This window comes from Meleagris gallopavo, chromosome 5 (genome assembly GCF_000146605.3).
Source record: "Meleagris gallopavo isolate NT-WF06-2002-E0010 breed Aviagen turkey brand Nicholas breeding stock chromosome 5, Turkey_5.1, whole genome shotgun sequence".
NCBI classification, from domain to species: domain Eukaryota; kingdom Metazoa; phylum Chordata; class Aves; order Galliformes; family Phasianidae; genus Meleagris; species Meleagris gallopavo.
In genome coordinates this window covers 3,781,414-3,802,761 of record NC_015015.2, presented here as the reverse complement: position 1 = coordinate 3,802,761, position 21,348 = coordinate 3,781,414, and the positions used below count along the sequence as shown (strand labels likewise).

Below are 21,348 nucleotides of genomic sequence, written 5' to 3'. Positions count from 1 at the left end.
TGTCACATTCTCAGTGAACACAGAGGACATTTTGACCCTTCTATTTGCAGGTCTTTTTGAGATTTAAAATCTCTTTTCATGAATATGCTTTATTCTTCTGCCTTTAAAGTCTATTTTTAGGTTAATGGCTGTACTGTACAGAAGTGTTCTAAGGCTTTTTTTTTTGTAACTTGATGTTTTCCCCTCAGAATGATCTGGGTCTGTCTCTCCCAGATTTGTGGTATCTCAGAAGCTTTCTCATGTCCCGCTGCAGGATAGTTAATGTGTGTCAAGGAAGGAGCTCTGAAGCATGACCCCCAGGTAAAGGGTGCAGTGAGCATAGTAAATTAAATGGATGACACAACCCAGGACCATGAATGAGAAATTATGTGGGTGGGTCTACTGCCAAAGACTGGTTAGCCAAGCACAGTACTGATCTGGCTGGATAGGAATTACCTATTTTCCCTGCTATAACATTTTTTACATCTGCCTAAGCAGGTTGTTCAGGTAGAGAAAGAAGAAATTTCAGATAGATGACTAGCGGCCACATAGGTTCTATATAGTGTTTGCTTTTGCTGCATATTCAGGTCTTGTAACTGGTCTGCTTGCAATAACGACCAGCATGGTTAGGAAAAAAAGGCTCAAATGCTCCTCTGTTGTGCTTATGTATATCTTGTGACGTGTGGCATCCACAGTCTGGTGTGACCAAAATCTGTGTGTGTGTGTATGTGTGTGTGTATGTATATCACGTGCATACACATCTCTTAGAAATGACATACAGGGGAAGAGGAGCCCTGAGAGGTGGATTACAGGCATACCAAATTCTTACTGCTTTGATTTAAGAACTGACAAATAGGATCAGGGATGCCACTGCTAGACCTTTGCAAAGGCCAGGGACTTGCAGTCTATTACTTTGGATTTGACAGATGTGTGAGTTGAGGATTTCCTTGTGAAAGGCAGTGTGCCATGGTAGATGAGACCAGTCTGCCAAGGAGCAGCTGGCAGAGCTGTGAAGTGTGTAGCACTTAGCTGATTTGCTGTTGGAACTTGTATTTGCTGCTTTAATGTAAGATTTGCAGAATAAGGCCTTTATTTCTGAAACAAAGGAATTATATAAAGCTTGTTAAACTCAAAAGAATTTTTTTCATAAAGTTCATGGTGCTTATGTCTGGTATGCTTTTTCTTACAGTGAGAAATATGCCAAAGCTTTTTGCAAGTCTTGGCTTTTCTTTTTTATCCGTGTGTATTTTATACTCAAAGAAATAATATATTTGTTTCTTCCTTCACTATGATCTCATTTTTGTACCTGTGCTGAGTATTTCATAGATGTGTGCATACTGATTGGAGAAAGTTAATGTTTTATTAACAACTATTGATTTTTAAATATCAGTTACTGTGTATAAGTGATCAAAGAGTTGCCTTCTGAGCTATCCTAGGTCCTAAAGTTTTTTCCATATCTGGGTTTAATGATGGCAATCTGGTATTTGTTTGAAGTGGCTGGGCTGTGTGTATGATGAGAGAGAGCATCTCTTTCCTCTGAAGTGTGCAATGTGATCAGGCCTTATGGATCGTCTTGTTTTAATTTTGGAGTATCTTTATGTTCTGTCCATCAACAGGAAGATTGTACTGTGCATAATATTTGGAGGTGAATGCTGGCCTGCCTGATAGCTATACTAACGAATATATACTAATATATAATAATATACTAACCTAATTTCTGAGTTTGTAAACATCACTGAATAAGCAAAAATCTGTTAGTGTTGCCTTACTGAAATGCTTGTGAAATAATTTCAAGGGGTTCAGAGGACCTGCCACTGGCAAGCAGACTTTCTTGGTCCTTTGGAAGTAGCACAGGGAAGGGGAGCTTTGATCTCTCACCTCGTAGTCAATTTTGTCATACTTTCTGCTTTAGGCTTTTTTGCCTCCATAATATGAAAATATTCCTATTTAGTTACACGATTGCATGTAATAATTGTTCATACTTGGGGACTGGTGGCTCTCAAAAATAACTTTATTTCTCACTGTCAGAAGTGGGATGTGAGGCAAAACAAATGAATGACTCAGCCTTGCTAATTGTTGGATTAGTCTATTGCCACTTTCTTGTGCTTAGTTATTTTTTTCTTTTCAGAGTTAATAAATGAGATTCATTTTTAGAAAATACAGTTTAGAGAAGTTGGGAAAATATAGCTGGGGAAGGCTGTCTTTGCAGAAGATAACAAAGGTCCAGAAAACAGGGCCCTCAAGCAAAAGGTAAAGGTGACTACAAAGAGAGCTTGATAATCTGTAAGAGCAAAATATATTTTTTTCTGTTAATTTCTGGCGAAGAAAAGTTTCCAAATCACAAAATGTTTCCAGGATCATAGAGATTTGGTTTAATCTGCTTTGTGATTCTCATCGTGGAGGATCCTCTTTCACAAAGCGTAATGTAAATAAACTTTCATAATGCTAACAACCAATGAACATTTGTCCTTTTTGCTAGTTTTTGGCTTAGGAGAGAGTAATCCTCTGATTTTTTTCAGAACCTTCCTTTCGGGTAGATTCCTTGGTATCTATCCAGTCCTGATCTGCATCCCATATTTTACTTAGGCCATAAATGTCTCTTTGCAATAAAGCAGAGACATTCCAAATGTAATCACATTCCAGCACAATGTAAAATGTCATTGTCTTTACTGCATGTGGTAGTAGTGTCTACTCGGTTCAGAGATAAGTAAATGTTCTCCTCTTATTCCTTTTTTACATGTTTTAAAGAATTACACAAATCCTATCCTGCATTATGCAAAATCATCAGTTTTAAGTGATTGAATAGAAAAAGCAAATAGTTCTCTTCCTTGGCTTTGCAGTGTCCAGATGCATTTTCCAACAGGAAAAGCAAGAAGATAGCTTCCCTTCATTCTTGCAGTATGTCCTTTTCTGTGTATGTCTTTTTTCTAGTTGCCTTCACTGCATCTTGAAGACTCTTTTCAGGGCGGAAATGAGCTTGCAGATACAGAGATTTGCAAAGAAAATATATTGCAGGTGTTCTGTGACCTAAGCAGGGAGGTGCTGGGTGGCACTCCTATGTGAGCCCTGCTCTGTGCATGGGCTACAGCATGTCCAGTCTTCATCAACAGAGCAGGGAACATGGAGGCTTTGGGACCATAGGAAAATCTCAGAGAAAACTGTATTTATGACCTGAGTGTGGATCAGAGTTCGACTCTTGAGGAAAATGACTCTGTGGTATGGAGTCAATAGGCCAAAGGCCTTTCCTTACTGGCATGGCCCATCCAACTTTAGGTTTGGTTTTAGGCACAGCGGTTAATTTTTCCTGTTTAGGAACAAGGGTAGCTGTTTCTCTGTCTGGCAAGCTAAAAGCAGTTATAATTATCTTTTGATCACTTCAAACTTAGGAAACGAGGCTTATTTTACTCATCAATGAAGATGCAAAATCCCCACTCTAAGCAACACTTCTCCACCCTCCCTGGTCTGTTAAAATCTGTGAATGGTGTGGGCTCCATTGTATTTTTTTGTTTGTTTGTTTTGCTGCTGTTAGAATTGAAACACAGACTGAGATTATTAAAATGAAAAAATAAGATGAAATTAAAAAAAAAAAAAAAGTAAAATTCCTGGCTGATTGTGTGATAGTACCAGAAATTGCACCTCTTAGGGAGTCATTGCTTAGGGCACTGGGCAGTGTGAGATATGTGAGTATACATGCTGTTTTTCAAGGTTGATGCTTTCAGAAGAAACTGAAGGGAATGTTTTTAAAGGCAACAGAACAGCCCTGTCCCATCTGGCATTGCTAGAACCTGTCACCAATTTTGAGTGGTGAACTATCTGAAGCTGATTGTTACTGATACCTGTAAAGACAGTAAGAGGTTTCCTTATTACACACATATTGAAGAAATGGTATAAAAAGTCATCTGGAAAGACTTAATTCAGAGCAATAGAATTTGAAACATAATTTTTTTTTAAAGAAACTTTGGAAATGAGCAGTAGTGAGTTTGGAGAATTTAACTGTCCTTTAATATTCTGATATGTAAATCATGGAGGCCCTTTTCCAGGGAGCCAGCTTTTTGCATGTTTTATCAATAAATAGTCAGATAAGCATTTTTGACTAGCAAAAAAAATCACTGTAAAAATCAATAAGGGTTTGTTTTGTTTTCCTTATACATAGTTTCAGATGGAAAAGCTGTACAGCTAAATAGTCAGGTAGCAATCAACACTGAGGCTGCTGAAAGTGGGGTTATCTATATAAACCTGCAAAATCCAGAGGCTGGGTTTAGAGATGGTAGAACTAGCACTATATGTGCTTTTTTAGGTCTGCTGGGTCTACTGTCAAACTGGAATCTGAGGAAAAAGTCTCACTTAAAATTGCAGCTGCTTTTGATTTGTGACTTTGAGATTGTTGATTTATTAAAAATCATCCGTGCCATTAGACTGCCTGACAGGATCCATAAATTGGATTGGGAACCAAGGGCAGTTATTACTCTGTGCGGGTTTTATTTTTGTGCTGAAGAAAAGAAGCCAATTAATTCCCTGAAAAAATGAGTTCTTACTACTTTTGAAATATGAAGCTCTCACCTGTTGTTATTTTTATTTTTTTCAGAAACCCTTAGAGATATTTGTTTTTCTCACATTATTTCAACGGGTTAATTGCCTTTCTGGTCCAAACGTCTGTTCTAATGAAAAGTGTAGTGTGCTTAACACAGTTAATTTGAGATGCTGAGGTTAAAACCGATTAGCAAAGTACAGTGAGCTTGAGAAACTAATGTTATGTGAAGGTTAAGTGCTTACCATACTTGGTGAATTCAGACAGCTCTTGAAGAACGTTAACAGATCAATGGTGAATCCTGTTCTGTAGATGATCCTAATTACGAAAATTTTTGAGCAACAGATGGTATAAGAATAAATCATTACCAAAATGAAAAGCTGTTATTGGTTTACTAGCAGGCTGCAACTCATGAACTGTTAAGATTTGTGTACTAAGGAAATCAAGGCAATATGTAGTAGTGCCTCATAGAAACTTAAGGCTAATTAGACTTAAAAACTAATTAATTTATAGGTAAGATTTTGTAAGATGTTGAGCTGCTGATTGCTACTGGATGCTGCTGTAGCCCTGTATTTACTCTTCAGTAAAAAAAACCAATACTTTTTAGGCTGAATGTGAGCTCGCAGTGTTAAGCATCTGCTGCAAATTTAATTCCTTCTCTTTCTGAACATTAGTGTAGGTAGTGAGTTGTCAGCAAATCTCAGACTATATGTAGACTTTGCCTTGCTTTGAACTCTTCCATCTCTCCTTTCTATGGATTGTGTGGGAACAGAAAGTTTGTTTTAAATAGCAATTTAGGGCATTAACTCTGCACACATCTAGAACTAAAACTGTTCGTATTTTAGTCTTTTAATATCTCAGATTATCAAAAAGCCAAAAACAAAACAAACAAACAAAAACCCCACAACAAACAAAAAAACCCATGTGACCGTTTAATCAAGCAAAAAACCTTGTAATATGTTTCTGCTGTAAGAAATTGCATGAGGAAAAGTTTTGGGTATTCTGACAAATGAAAAGCATCTTTGGAATGCTCAAATAAATAAACTGCTAGCACAGGTAATTTTACTCATTTTTTGAATGACTACTGCTTGTGTTTCTCATCTGATAGCTTTGTGGGCTCCATAATTCTGTGCAGAAAAAAGTCTTCTGACTTCTCAGATCATCTCTGAATCTTGTGTTTATTACGTTCTTTAAATCAATCTTCACTTGGGAATATACAGTTTCAGTCACTTATTTGAGCATTTCATAGCTTTATGAGATGTTTTTACAAAGGTGGTATATTTTACTGTGTTTTTATTCATCATCGCAATCATTATGAACTCCTAGTATTAGGTTTTTTTAATAAATGAGATTTGCCATAAAAACAACGTTAGTCAGAACATTTTTCACTCTCTGATTACAGAATTCAGTGTGATGTTAACTTTCAGAGACACACGTTGTTGGGATAAGACATGATACTACAGGAAGAATAACCCCAAACTATGCCTCTTTGTCAACTCTTGTGGGTTGTTCACTTGTTATGGCACAGAGTAGCTTGAAATGATAGAGCGCAGTGCACTCTGTAAGGTTGGTTAACTTCTAAAAATTCTTCTGTAAGCTTTTTAAGATGCTCATTGCAGAGGCTAGTGGTCTTCTCCACTACTATGAGAAATGAAATCAATTTTGTCCAATTATTTTATTTGCCTAAAATGCCATCATTTTTGTTCATGGAGTGTGTCTTTATGTAGTGCAGCTGAACACATTAGTCTTTCTAGTGCAAAGACATCAGAAATGTACTCTTAATGGCTCCTGATGAAGAACGTGCAAGTCTAGTCTTCAAAGTCCATGCTATTCTTCTGTCCTCATTCATGTCTGTACTTTCATAGGTGATTCATAGGTAACCACACCACTGCACTTTCAGTTTTGTCTAAGAACCACTAGAAACTGGAGTATGGAATACACTTCAAGGTTTTTCTTCCTTGAGTTAATTTGAGTAGTCCTATACTGTGTGATGTGATTCAGCTAGCCTCAGATGAAGGTAGCAGCCAACCTGAGTGTAAACTTAGTCTTTTGTCAGCCTAACATGAGGAGCCAGTAATGAAAGTAATGAAGTTGTATGAACTGGAATGCTAGTGGATGTGTAAGCTAATCCTGGATTGTTTATTTTTTTAAATATAAATATATTTTCTTTTTATTAGAAACTGGCACCTTGAACTGCTGTTCATCTAGTATTAATTCTTTGACAGCAAACTTGGTTGCCTCAGAGAAAATGTTTGGCCTCCATACAAGTGTAGAAGGAATCCTTCCATCTGTCTAACGATCATTTTGGTCCTTGAACCGTAACAATCAATAGCTTCATAATTAAAATCCTAGCTGATGAAACTACTCACGTTATTCATGCGTGTAAAAGAGCTTCTGTTCTGAGTGTTATTGGACTCAGTATCATCTGAGGTCTTCTATCAGGTAGGCTTGTTCTGTGAAATGACTGTTTTTGTCTGTCCGCTCTGATTTTTTAACTTTTACTTTGTTTATTTCACTAAGCAAGAGAGCTTTTTCAAAAATATATTTTGGCACTGGGGCAAATATTTTTTTTTTTTCCCTGCCTTCTCTTATTCACGTTATACACCGTTATTGTAGCTGCTATTCATTCAAGTACTGAAAACTCATAGTCTTTTAAATCTTTTCATTTACTTAAAGAAAACAAGTGTGACCTTCCAAGGAAGAAAGTTAAGCAGATACGCAAGTATTAATAAGGATCTCAGAAAAATAATCATTTTCATCATTTTTATAACTCACAAAGAGGAGGATAATTGGTACTTTCTGTTTACATTCTTCTATTTGTTGGTATAATTTCAATTGGCCATAATACCTTACTATCAATGTCTTTGCATTGTAAGCTCTGATATTAAAAATATGATCATTTAATGTGATTAAATTAAAACTGTTTCTGGAAACACAGGCAGGTTATTACGAAATATCTGATATAATTAGATGAGATGAACTTGATGTGACTTATACTGATCAGTTAGAAGCAAAAAAAGTCAGAGGGAAATAACTGCTTGAGAGTACTTAACAACAGCTGCAACAGTAATAATTATAGTCCTATGATACATTCATGTGAATCCTTCGAGATGCTTCAAAATATTTTAATATTTTTGTGAATTAGTTGTCTTAGTTTTACAATAAAGTGGAGATTATACACAAAATTCTGTTGCAGGGATTTTTTTTGCTCTTGTGTGTGTGTGTGTGTATATAATCTTTTTTAATTCTGTCTGTAACTGTTCGAATTATAACTCTTGCCCTGCATATAACTTCAGTCTGGGGCAGGAAAGTTCAGCCTTACCAACATGAATTTCATCGTATAATCGTATAATGCTGATGCCCAGACTTTTTCCTGTAGTTTCTTGAAGTTTGTGTGTCAATGCAGGTGTGTTTTTTGTTTTACTCGGCAGAAAATACTGTTAAATACTCTGATGTACTTCATCTCAATTCATTTTCGTTTGGGTTTTTCCCTTCTGGAGCTCAGTGTTATCTCAGGTGTTTTTTTTTTTTAGTATGGAGTTGTACTTGTAACTCATTAGCTCATTTTTAGAATATAAAGCTATTTGTGTTCTATTTTATTGATTCCATGACTTTGTCATCCTGTGTCCTTTATTATTGTTGAATAGAAATAATATCTCATTCCTTTGCTTTTTCATCTTTCTGTGTGCAGCTGGTTGAAATTTGAGTTAGAAAGTTTCTCACTCTGTATGTGTTGTTCAGGGAGACTCTGTTTTCAGTTTTAGTTGTTCTTTTTTTTCCTTTACTGTTGCTTATCATCTTTAAATCTTTTTATATTCCAATGCCTGGTCCAGTGGTTATCAAACCAGCCTTGATCAGAGATGTGGTGATCCCTTTCAGCCTAGATGGAAAATGAGAAAAGCCCATCTTAAAATGAGGTGGTAATCCTGTAGTTAATGGTCTTCTTTTGATGGCTGTATTATTATTATACAACTTACATTGTGCCTTTTCAAGCAATAAATGGCACTCAGCAAGCAGCACAGAATAGTAACTGTTCCTTTTTGAAAGGGTTTTTGAAAACCTTACAAAACAAAGTCCTGGGCTGTAATCATGTCAAGTATTTCAAAGGGAATAAACACAAAATATCAGTCTTCCCTGTGAATTGTTCAGAAAGAGAATGGAAAGTAGGAGTGTATTTTAGCAGTATGGCTTAGAAAGAAAAATTTGACTTGGGTTGCAGAGTGAACCATTGGTTCACCCAAACCAAAGGTACAGGTTTCCTATAGCTGCTTGGGCTAGTGACGTTTCAGGGAAACACTGAATGCCTTGTATGGCTGACTTTTCCTTGCCACAATGTCACAGCCTCAATCGAAGCCATCATTTGTCTTCATTAAACTCACTTTTAAAATGTTTTTCTTCTTTATTGTACCACACTTATTTATCCATGGATTTTTTTAAATGAAAAACAAAGGAGGTATCTCCTGACATTTATTTTCTCTTTGCATTCCCTCACTGTCACTCCTCCAGCAGAAAACTGCTGAGCTGTACTGGACTAATTCCAAAACTCCACACCTTGACATGGTTCTCGCTGAAAGTAAGGATCAAATACGAGGCTGTGTTGTCATTCAGGTTTCTCATAGGGTTAACTCCAGTGAAGTTCCTATTTTGCATGCCTGCCTTTGCAAGCTCTTTGAAAATACACTGGTGTAATTGCTGGTGACAGTGCTAGTGTCACGTTGTTCAATTGAGAGAGTGTGAACACTTCATAGGATGCCAAACATGTACCAGTTGTAAAGATCTTTCTGATTGAAAAAGATGGGCATTCTTCTTATTACAGGAGAATTAAAAGAATCGATTTTGTTTATTTTCAGCTGAAAAATTATCATGGTTGACTTTATCTCACCTCTTGTTAAATATTTGAAACATTTTTATCATATTAATTTCCAAGCTGCATGTGAACACAGTGAGGTGTGCCCCACAAAATGACTTCCTTGGGTTATGGTGGCATGAGGTATCCCATTGCAATTCAATTTGTGGTTCCAGACAATTGTTTTGTTACACTAATTTGTTTCACCTGTAATCTTCACAGTTCTGTCAACTGGCATAAGGGGCCAAATTAGTGTCAAAATAAATCCTTTTTCTTCCTTCTAAATTAAGTTATTAATATTTATCGATTCAAATTACTGTTCATTTTTAACATCTTAATTCTTTTCCTGCAGCATTGGTGTACTTGTCAGTGTTATGCATAGGAATTCTATGCTTCTGTTGCTGTAAAATGGAGACTAGATGGAGGGCTCTAGCTGACATCCAATTTGTATGTATGGCAGCTTGTGGCAGGAGGCTTCCTCTAGGGAATTCATCACCGTTGTGCCGTAGGCCCTGTCTGTGTGTTCAGGTTTTCTAAGGAGTGGTTAAAACAAAAAGTTCCATTGTCTTCTATGGGGAAGAGTTGCTTAATTTCTGTAATGCTAATTTAGTGCTGATTGCAGCACTTGTACATCCTTTGGAAAGACGTATACTTCTTTTCTGAAGCAGTATTCTTTGTTCACGGGCATCTATCAGCTGTGTCACAGAAGCGATGCATAGGACACTGATTGTTAACACTTGGGTTTGAGCCCCTTTAGATGGGAGTATTAAAGCATTGAAATAATAGTTTTTATCCAAATTACGTTCCAACTGTAATTGTATCACTGCCTTTTCTCACATTTGCCCCGGGAGACATCAGTGGGAGCAGGAGGTGGAGGAACTGGGGTATCTTTGTCCTCTTTGTAGGGAAGAATTCATCTGAGAAAAAGGCAGCAGACACAAAATGTTTTTGCAAGGGTTAGAGATGGATGGTGCCTAAAGCAGGACTATCTTTTATTATGCAAAGTGTGTCTTCATTTGATTAAGAAAAGCATTTGATCATTGTTTCTTTTGATACAGAAAGTCTAGGAAGCTAGTGTTGGGGTATTTGATGCCTTGCTTCCAATAATTTCCCTGCCATTGTCTGGCTAGTACTAAACCCAACTAGCATGGATATATATCAGGTTTCTTCTACATTTCTTACCTTTTTGTTTCATTGGTTCAAAAATGTGAAAGCTAGTATGTGTAAAAGCTATATATATGTTTCCCATTCTTGTCTGTTGGTAAAAAGTTTCAGTACATGAGATGAGTTTTGCACTGACGTAGCACCTTTCTAAACATTGCTATGCAGAAGAGGTGGCAAAAGAGTCTTAGTCACTAAGTCATGCAGTCATTTAATGAGAGAGGAGTGAAATTCAGATTGTGCCAGATGTGCTTGCCACTGGATTGTGATTTCTACAGCTCTAGGCATGCACTGCAGGAAGGCCTGTGCTCAGTTTATCTAACAGCATCATTGCTCCTCTTGTTGCACTGAAGTGCTCTCCATAACCCTGCTTTTCTTCCCTGGAATATATCTTGTAATTAGATTCAAAGCAACACTATAGCAAGTTATATGAATAGATGCATGTATTTTCCTTTTTTTATTTTATTTTTTAATTTAAATCCATTTTAGGATAGTCATCTTGCGGATTTAAGTTTAACTTTATTCTGGGTGACTTGCAGCCATTTTCTCACCACTTTTCCTTTGTGAAGTACAATCCTCTTAACAGGAGTACTTTTTCACTGATATCATTAGAATGTGAATACTGTTTGGGGTGAAGAGGTTAGCAGACTGTAGTTCTAAGCTTTTTTATTCCTATAAATATTCATCTCCAATTTTAATGCAAAGACTTCTTTACACTTGTTCACTTTCCATTTGGGGGGACTGGAAGTAATAAGCATTTGTGGAGGATTGCTTGTACTGTTCTGCAGGTGGAAATGCAGCAAGGGGTTGAGCTGGTGGTGGGAGAAAGCTCAGGAAGTGAAGAGCCTGCGTGGCAGATACCTTTCCTTAAAGAGAATGTGGAGCATTGGTGGCTCAGAGGATTAAATGATAGAGTACTGGGGAAATACTCTATGCTGTAAAATGGAAAGAGTTAGAAATACTTGTGCACATGCTTTCGTGCAGTGCTAAGAGTTAAGTGGCATCATTCAGAAAGAAAAAAATTTAAGATAAACAAAAGTTAGGCTTTTGGTACATATTGATCTTCAGACATTTTCGTAGCTTGCAGTGAAAATGATATTTCATCTTGATATTAGAGGGGACATTTTCTTCTGACGTAGGTTTTGACTCAGATTAAAATAGTCTTTTGAATAAAGCCATGAACAGATATTACAGGCGGGTCAAAATAGAGACAATATGCTCTGCAGATCTAAAAACATCCTGGAAGGCAGGTGCCTGTAAAGCAAAATACTTTGTCTTCCATTGACTTTCCTCATGGTATTATTTTATGGTATGTAGTATAAAAACATGGAAAATACAGATACTGCTAAAACAAAAAGCAAAAAAAGACAAAAAGGACATGCTTTGAGTATTTTTCTAATACTTTTTTATTTTACCAAGGGCTTTTGCATGCTTATTTAAGGCCTCTGGCTGTGCTCACGTTGATGTTGCTTTTTGTTGGAAAGAGAAGGCAGTTCTTCCTCATTTCACCATTGCTTGATTCTCATTTCTCATTTTATTTCTTTTGTTTGACATCTGCCTTGCTTTTTCTAGTGAAACATTCTAGCCCTTCTGCATTTTTCATGTTTTCTTCATGGTTTGTGGTCATTTAATGCTACTTTCTCTGTTTCATTGATGCATACATGAATGGACTTTTTCTGTCAATATTAGGTACCCGAGCTAAGCATGGAATTTCATTTTACCTTCCATAAATTGATTTTTAATGGAATATCTTTTTAAATGAAGACATTCCTGACACCTGGTGTTTTGTTTTTCTTAATTATTTCTTGTTTTGCCAAAGGCTGAGTGCAGCATCCTACCACCTGCAGCAAGGAGGCTTCAGATAGCACTTTGTGAGCCAGCCTGGTTAACATCGGAAAGGGAGCCAGAAAATGTATGCCACTTCATCCCTTAGAGGCCCTTGTTTGGTATCTCCAATATATTTCTGCAGTGCTTGTTCAGTGATTTTTAGCTAGCTGAGGTTACTGTCTCTATTCTCCCTGAAATGCTGTGTGAAGTTTTCTTGGAGAAGAGATACCTTTCTTACATCTTGCACTCTTGTGCATAATTCTCTGCTTGGATTCCTCTTTGTCTTGGATCATAGTAGACACTGTTGGTAGCCAGTTTCCTTTGCCTGCCAGTGACTTTTCAAGCATTTGTATTAAAGGTCTTCCAGAGAAGAATATTCTTTTTGAATAAAGCTTCATCAACCATGCATTTTTTCAGTCTTCAGTGCTATGTTTGCATAGCTAAGCAATTTTTATTATTTTTTACTTAAGTGAACAAAGTGCAAAATAAAGTGGCATCATCATTATCCTGCAGTTAGTTACAAGAGGCTGAGCAGTGCACAGCACAGGAATTCTGTTTGATCTATCTTTTGCCTCAGCAGAGGCATCTTCACACTGTCATATTTTGCTGCTGTAAGAAAGGACAGCTGCAGCCAAAGAAACTCAGGTTGGGATATTGTCAGGTCTCATAGGGTTGGTCTAGCGTGATTGCTATTACAGTAGAATATCTCCAGGGAAAAACATAGGTGCCTCAGGAAATGGTGATTCACTGGTTGCCATTCCTGTCTACAAATCAAAATTGATTCTGCGTGTTGAGAGAAAACATAATGCTGGAGTTGCATGCTTCAAGGGGTAAAATGATTTGATCTCTTCCTTCCATTTACAAGTTCTGTGGTATCTTTGGGATGCCATAGGAGTAAACTGAAGACCGATCCCCAAAAGTGACATAAAGAGACTTATTTTTCTTTTTAAAGAGCTGAGAGCCCGTTTGTCCTAGTTAAACTCACTGGGGCAAGTTGGGTTCAGAGAAAACCATTTGGTAGTTAAGGTGCCTAAATACTGTGCTAGAAGCCAGTTTTAAAAAATGTATTTTTAATAATCTCTGCACTCACCGACTTACTTAGGGGACTTGCAACGAGGTAAATATTCTCTTTACTTCAGTAAGTACCTCGTCACAAGAGTAAAATATAATGGACTCCATCATTTTTGCAGCACTTCTATAATTAGGAACTCATACATAAAACAGAAAGGTGGTGAGTCTGGGGGGGAAACCTAACAGCTTGAGTTACGCCATTTTTCTCAGTTTGTTGTTTAAGTCAAAGTCTTTGTGACTTCTGAATCATTGGTAAAGTGCATGCCAATGCTCTGCAGGCCTTTCCTTACATCTCTAACTGGTGCAAAGAAATAATGTGTCCTTAAGCGTGATTTTGTGTTCTTGTGTGAGTAGACTGGTGCTTCTGTCACACACGTGCTTGCATTTAAGAAAGAATTCCAACTTAATACATTGCAATAGCTCCAATAACTTTTAGTGTAAGTTTGAACTAGGCTCTGTGTGGCTTTTGTAATGTTTTTTTCATGTGTGGAAGTTAAATTGTCATGGAGTGCTGATATAAAAAATCTTTTGAACTTATGTCACTAATACAAAGTTCATCAAGCCGTGTTGAAAAGCTGCATTAAAAGGTAAATTTCATAAGTTTACTAATTTTTAGAGTTCTGCAAAGTGAAGCTTCCCGCTATTGTTGAACTGAAAATACCAGGAAGATGAGATTCTGATATCAACTTCATAAAATATGCAGCTTCCACAATTTTCTGGATAAAAAGCAGCCTGTCCTTTTAGATTAAGTCATATTGCCATTATAAATAAATCAGTACCATATTGCTTTAGGGTGCTTTTTTTTTTGTACACAATGCAGGTGTTTGGACTCTATTCAGCTCTGAGCAAAACAGGCAAAATAAAGCTGTTTCTTCAGATGTGATGGTAACAGACATCTCTCCTGCAAACTGTAATTTAGGCAGTGGCAACTGCAATGCTGTCTCAGATTCTGTCATTATTTGTGATTTCTTTATTTTCCTAAGTGAATGTCCTATGATTTAGAGAAGCTGAGAACTTCATAGAATTGTTCTTACTATTCATCTGTCAATATTCGTTACTCACTGCTCCAGCCTTGCTGGAACTGTATAGTCTCTTTCTTTCTGCACAGTACATCACAGTGAGTTCCAAAGCTTTATTTCCTCTCTGTATGAGAGCTAATTTGTTCCATGTATGAATTTCTCTGCTTTATAGCTATGACAAGAAAAGCGAGAACTACTCAAAGGAATTTGGAAGAGTTAATGGTTTACAGATATACAAATCATACATAAATTGTGGAACTGGACCTGGGGTTTGTCTTTGTGGGTATAGTGCCCAGTTTCTCTGAAATCAGATATAAATTGCATTCTCAATTTGGGATCAGGCTGAAGATTACAGGTTTCTTGTGGAGAGAGGCTGCCATGCAGACCAGGTTACTGCATACCTCCAGACGTACAGAGCATAAATGGATCATAAATTCAATAACGAAAAAGACCTTTAAGATGTTTGGGATCTCATAGATGAGGGCATAGTTCTGTTTCCCATGTGTGCAGTATTACATTTTTGGTAACTTTGTGAACCATTTCTACTGCCACTGCAGCTTCAGTTGCACCACCGATATTAGTATTTTTAAAAAATATTGTGCTGTGTTTCATTAGCAATATTTAAAATGTTCCTAAAGATAACAGTTTTTTTTGCTTTTTTTTTTTCCTGGCAGTAAAGTGGAGTTTCTTCCAAAATGGATTTATTTTTTTAATATTTGCATCTCTTAATTTGCAATCTGCACTCTTCCCCAGAGTATCTTAATTTTGTCTCTAAATCCAATCCGAATTGAATTTTTGGAGAGGGTGCAGAGAAGGACCATGAAGATGATGGAAGGGCTGAATCACCTCTTGTGTGAAGACAGGCTTAAGGGACAGAGCTGGTTGAGCCTGGAAAAGAGAAGGCTTTGAAAAGTCCTCATTGCGAGCTTCCAAGCATCTAAGAGGAGTTGATAAACAGGAGGGAAATCAACTTTTTACACAGTCTGATAGTGATAGGTCAAGAAGGAATGGTTTAAACTAAAGGAAAAGAGGTGTAGATTAGATATCAGGGGAAGTTTTTCTACTGAGAGAGTGCTGAGGTGCTAGAACAGGCTGCCCAGAGAGGCTGTGGATGCTCTGTCACTGGAGGTGTTCAAGGCCAGGTTGGATGGGGCCCTGAGCAAACTGATCGAGTATCAGGTCTGAAGGTTGGCAACCCTGCCCGTGTAGTGGAGTTGGAACGTGATGATCCTTGGGATCCCTTCCAACCGAAGCCATTCTGTGATTGATGTCTGCCTTTACAATTGCTCTCAGAGTTTGTAGGTAAATTCTGGAAAGAAAGATGCACATCTCTAATGAAACAGATGCTTGATAGATTTATTCTGTGAAGAATATTTTGAGACTAAAGATTTGAAAGGGACTAATCTTCTTGCACAGTCATACAAGCTGCCCTATAGTCTGAAGTGTTTACAGATGGATTTTCTTTTGTTAAGATTCCTTTTCAGCATTAAAAGACAACACAACGCTGCGTGCAAACAGGTCTAATCTGACTTCAATAAGAAGTGGTTAGGATGGTACTTTACAGGTGTTATAGTTGGAAAGCTTATTGTGGTGCAAAAGAAACAATCAAGGAAGAAATACCTGTATTTATAATACCTCCAAAAAGGAGGGATCTCCAGAAAGAGATTCCTCCTCAGTGGTAGTCAGCCCTTAAATAGGGCCTAGGAGAGGTGGAGTCTTCTGGTCATACAGGTGAATTGCCTTCTCCTGTGCTCCCAGGGCTGACCTAGTCCTTGCCTCAGGTGATCAATCAGTGGTTCAGGCTGAGGCTCAACAGTTCCCATACACATGGAGTGTATTCACACTTGATACCTGTCTTGATTGGTCACAGAACAAAGACGACAGATTTATTGTGAAAAAAGATTATTAATTTCTTACCAATGGTCTTTCAAGTGCTTTTGGAGACAAACGGCCATCCTCAGATAAAGTCTGAGGAAGGAACGAGCTTTTTAGTCATTGCTTCTTAAATTGGTGTGCTTAAAGTAGGAATTCTTGAAGATGTTGGAAAAGTCTGTGATAGCTTTGGGAAATTCAGCCAAGTCTTTACTAGAAGAAAAATGCCAGGCTTAAATATGTAGCTTGTGTAACTGTGGTTGTAGGTAGGTGGGCTAGGAAGCAAAAATATGATCTGAAGCTTGAGATACAATGCATTCTTTCATACCTTCTTTCTATTTGTAGGAAAGAAATACTAAGCGGAAGGTAAACTAGCAGTTGGTATTTGATCTCTTTTTTTTTTTTTAACTGTAGAATATTGATACCCTTTAATTTTCTGTAATATCTTTAGCTTCTGAGGACTTCAGAAGAATGATAAATACTAAAACAGAGAATCTCGAACCATTCTCATTTTAGAGAGAAACTGAGTCGCAAAAAAACAAATGATCCTCCAGCTTTATCACAAAGCTCTGATGGCAATAACCAAACACTTGAGTAACAGAAATTGTAACATAGAAGAAAATTTGCAGAGATTTTGTAGGTATATTGTCAGTGAGCAAGGAATGATGTTATAACTGTAACTGTTCTTCTGAAATGGTACCTGTTTCTTGAGATGAATATTAATAATCCAGTGGAAAGTGGTTTTTCTTTTGTTTTCTGGGAACTGCCTCCTCCAATAGCTTCCTTCTCAGTGAGGCTCCCAGCTCTGTCTTTGATCACAAATCCCCTTTTGTGCTATGTAGTAGTAACAAAAGTTGCATGGAGATGGATAAATTCAGCCAGACTTTATGATGCTGCCATTCCTGAGCTGTCATTCCATGGCAGCATGTTTACATATATACAGATCTATGCATACATATGTATATATATATAAAAATTAAAAATGAGATAGATATTTTTCTTTGCTTATTTTCAGCTGAAAGTGAAGTTGTTAAAATAAGACGTGGCCTCAAGATTTTTTCCCAGCTCTCTCCTTTGTTGTTATGGAATGATACAGTTTGTGACTCTTTGCATTTGTTTTCCAGTGTCCTTTCCTTCCAGCCTATCTATTTAGGTGGTTTTAACCATAACATTAAATCCATAACATTAATTCTTGATCAACACTTGAATGGGAGGCTTTGGAAAGTGATGTGTGAAAGTGATGTTCTTTGCAAATTACTTGTAATCTCTTTTGAGTTTAAACAAAACATGAGCCGACTTTCAACCCACACTTCCCACTGTGGATACCAAGAAGGTGAGGGAGAATGAAACAAAAAATAACTCACTACTGACAGACTCCTAAGGACTTGTCCCATTTGGAATAAAAGATTTTTGTAAGTTGACAGAAAATCAAAGCTTTCTCATTCTTATTAACACTGTAGCATCATGATCTATAGACATCTTTACACCAGAGAAAATTTCATTTGAAGTTCCCATAATTGCAACCAAACTGCTGCTAAGGAATCTTGGGATTCCTCATGCAGAGGAGATTGTCTTTATTTCTTATCCTAAGGGCAGATTCCCAGGGTCCACTTTTCAAACTTAGTTGCTGACTCTTTAAGGTTTTGTCTGCTTAGGAAAACTGACCTCTGTTTAGTCAGTTCTAAATAATATTGCCAGGATCTCTACATCTGCAGGAGAGGTAAATAGAATGGTTTACATTGTCATAGTCCTAGGAAAGCAGAGCAGAGCATAACCTCTTTTGTGTTCTGGCAAAACACAAAAGTTACCACTGGGAAATCTGATGTTCGTATTTGAAGTGCTGAAACGGTAATCAACTAATTCTGGCAATTATTTCAGTAGGAATTGTCTGTGTACATGAACCTGTGACAAAGGCCCTCTCATTGTAGTTTGAATACAACACAATACACCTGCAGACTAGTAACGATCATGATTAAAAGTTGTAAGAGGAGGGAGAAAGCCTGGAGAAAGGTTTTCTTTTTAAAAGAAAGAATCATTCAGTTTCACTTGCCTGTGAAGCACTCCCTTGAAGGGTAGCTTGATGATCTTTGCATCTGATGCAGCCATTTGAGCACCATGAGACCACAGCAGGAAGAAGGGATGACGGAGAGAACAAGCAGCCCATGAGGAAGCCTAATGTTCTGAGTATCTAAGGCATCTGAAAATTGGAAAGGAGCTGAAGTCAATTACTAAGCTGAGCTGGGGATCAACATAAACTAACAAGTATAAATGTAGACCTGAAGTTATCAGCAAAAGCCAGACACACGTGAGTGTGTGCATATGAGAGCTTCTTACTAAAAGCAAAGAGAGCAAAAGATGTCTTGCTTTGATGCTCGTTAGAGGAAAATGATGGCAATCCATACCATTTAGTTGTCAAATTGATTAGAAAAAGAGAAAACAGGATAAATGTTCTGCAAACAGCTATTAAAGCTATTCCAGAAATATTGGTTTGAAGGGTTCCTTGGAATCTAGCACTCAAATTTCTTGTGTCTTGAGTTATCTTGAAATTGGCTATCATCCTGTACAAATGTGAAGGCAAGAAAGGGGCAAACTTGAGCCTGCCGAAGCCTGTGGTCCTGTTGTCAATGGAGAGGTTCTTCTGAGGGGTTACTTCAGAGTATGTAACAATGAATAATTTTATAGGCACCACTTCTCTGTACTTTATAGAAGACTGAATTGAGCCTGTAGTCCTCTGAACACTCCTTGTTTACTGGTATTACTTTGATTCCAGAAAGCCTCTGGAACCTGACTATGCCTCTTAGTATGAGGGTGATGGTCTGGTTACTGCATTTGCATGAGTGAAGACTACCAAGAAGGATGCCAAGCTCTTGAGTTTTGTTTAAGTCTAATATTTGAAATCCTTTGTATGGCTCTCAGAAATATTTCTTGCATTTTCTTGATTCCATTGAACAAAATGGTAAGTCCACCAGCACAGAACAGTAAAACATTTGGGTTTTTCTTTCTGTAATCTAACTGCGTGAGGGAAACCGCAGGTAATTGGAGGATGAAGTGAGAAACTTCAGGGTCAGCACTTCTAATTGATGCTTTACTAGAATAAAACACATCAGGAGAGAAAAATGCAGGAGCTGCAGTGAATTAGGGCCAGTGACAGCAGTTAGAATTGCTGGATGAAAGCAAAATGTGGAAGTTTCTTTGGGATCCAGTGGTAGGAATGGTTCTCTAAAAAAATAAAATGTTATTACATTTTGTTAAATAAAGATCCTACTCAGCATATATTAGAGCAAGTGGCTGTGAAAACTGAACTGTTTTTTTGCTGTTGTTTTTAAGAGTATTGATAGGATCCCCTCTCCTGAGTTCACTTGTCTTATATTTATGCTTATTTGTGTTGGTGATAGACAATAACATAAGGGTTAGTCTTCATAACAGATATTATTCTGTGATAGCCTTCTACACAGGTTTTTGTCTTAGCAATACTTTTCATCCTCACTGATTCTTTTTTCTTGTTTTTGAACTTAAATAATCATCATGCAGATGTCGCTGAATCTTGTAATTAAAGCAGACCCATCGTTGACTCCCAAACCAAACCCCTAATAATCAGCTGCTGTGGAACCCTTGTCATACCACTTGGATTTAAGATCTACATCTTCAAGCTGAAAAGCTCACTATCTCTTGTTCTTTTTTTCCTTTGTAGAGCATGATGAGTGTGGCAGTGGGCAGCACAACTGTGATGAGAATGCAATCTGTACCAACACTGTCAGGGGACATAGCTGCACTTGCAAACCTGGATATGTGGGGAATGGGACCATCTGTCGAGGTAAGTCTGTTACTCTAGAAGCATCGTAAAAGTGGCATACTCTATTAATATTTTCTGACAGTCACCCACATTCTGTTAACTTGTGATGATGGCTGGATTCTGTCAATAATTCACTGTGAGATTTATCATATGGCAACTGGAATGCACATAGAGATGATGGGAATTGACTTGTGCATAACTTTTCAGCAAGGAGTTATTTCTGGAAGGCTAGGAGAAAAGGACTTTTACTGTCATTGTATACTGTCATTTGAGTTAGGTATCTTTCTGCATTTAAATGATATTAGCTATTTATTAATGTGTACTATCACATTTAGTCTTTAAAATTTAATTAGATGCCTTTTAAATTAGGATAATTATCTCATTCTAATATCATATTGCTGCACTTTGCTCTCACATCAGAGTAGGGCTTTTTTCTTTTTGTTCTTTACGTTTGAACACCTTATTTTGAAGCTTTCTCTCTTATGTAAGCAAGAAATATTTGGAGTTGGCTATGCTTTCTATGAAGTAGGTCAGCTTTTTAGGAAGGTTTTTTATTTCTGTGGTGGACAAGCAATGATGTATTTAAAGGCAGGGGTGTGCCTCTGTTAACCAGTTGGCTTAGTGAGGGCTCTGTCATGAAGGTCCCTACTCAGTTCTACCTCTTCTGTATTTATGAATTGTCTTGTTGCATAAAAAGCTGTTTTTGCCTTGCCTGGGGTTGCATAATTTCTGACTTTCTAAACTGAATTGCAATAACTAAAAACTAACTTAATTTTTGAAATGACAGCTGTTGAAATTGAGAAAATAGTCTGTTATGGACTTCTGAGGAATTCTTTAGAGAAGTAGGACTGATATCATTCTTGCTACAAACTAAAGTTCTTCACTAAGGTTGGCCTGTCGACCACTGAATTAGCATATGCCATCTGATTGCTTTTTGACTTGACTTTGTTTTGAGATTGTTCATCTGCACAAGGGTAGTGCTATATTCAAAACCGTAAAATGGTTTGCAGTGTTTAAAGAAGCATTACAAAATGAATTTGCAGTGTTTAAAGAAACATTACAAAAATGGTGGCCAAGGCAAACCTTCTGTTCGTATTGAAGTTCAGGAGGTGACACTGGGAGATGCTTTACTAGATTACAGTGAATGTAAATTATGGCATAGACAAAGAGTTTCAGGGAAGTCTCTGTGAATAGCCTGGCTGTGTTTCACTGTTTTTAATTTTTTTTATTTTTTATTTTTTATTTATTTTTT

At 37.2% G+C, this 21,348-nt stretch overlaps 1 protein-coding gene across 3 annotated transcripts in view; it reads left to right on the top strand.

Annotated features, from left to right (window-relative positions):
- The window catches only part of NELL1 (neural EGFL like 1), a 273,232-nt gene that overhangs the window by 145,469 nt on the left and 106,415 nt on the right, over nt 1–21,348 (top strand). For all 3 annotated transcript variants that reach the window (XM_031553393.1, XM_010710718.3, XM_031553394.1), the window contains exon 14: nt 19,995–20,117. In XM_031553393.1, the coding sequence (XP_031409253.1) occupies nt 19,995–20,117 (123 nt within the window). The remainder of the gene's footprint in view (nt 1–19,994; nt 20,118–21,348) is intronic.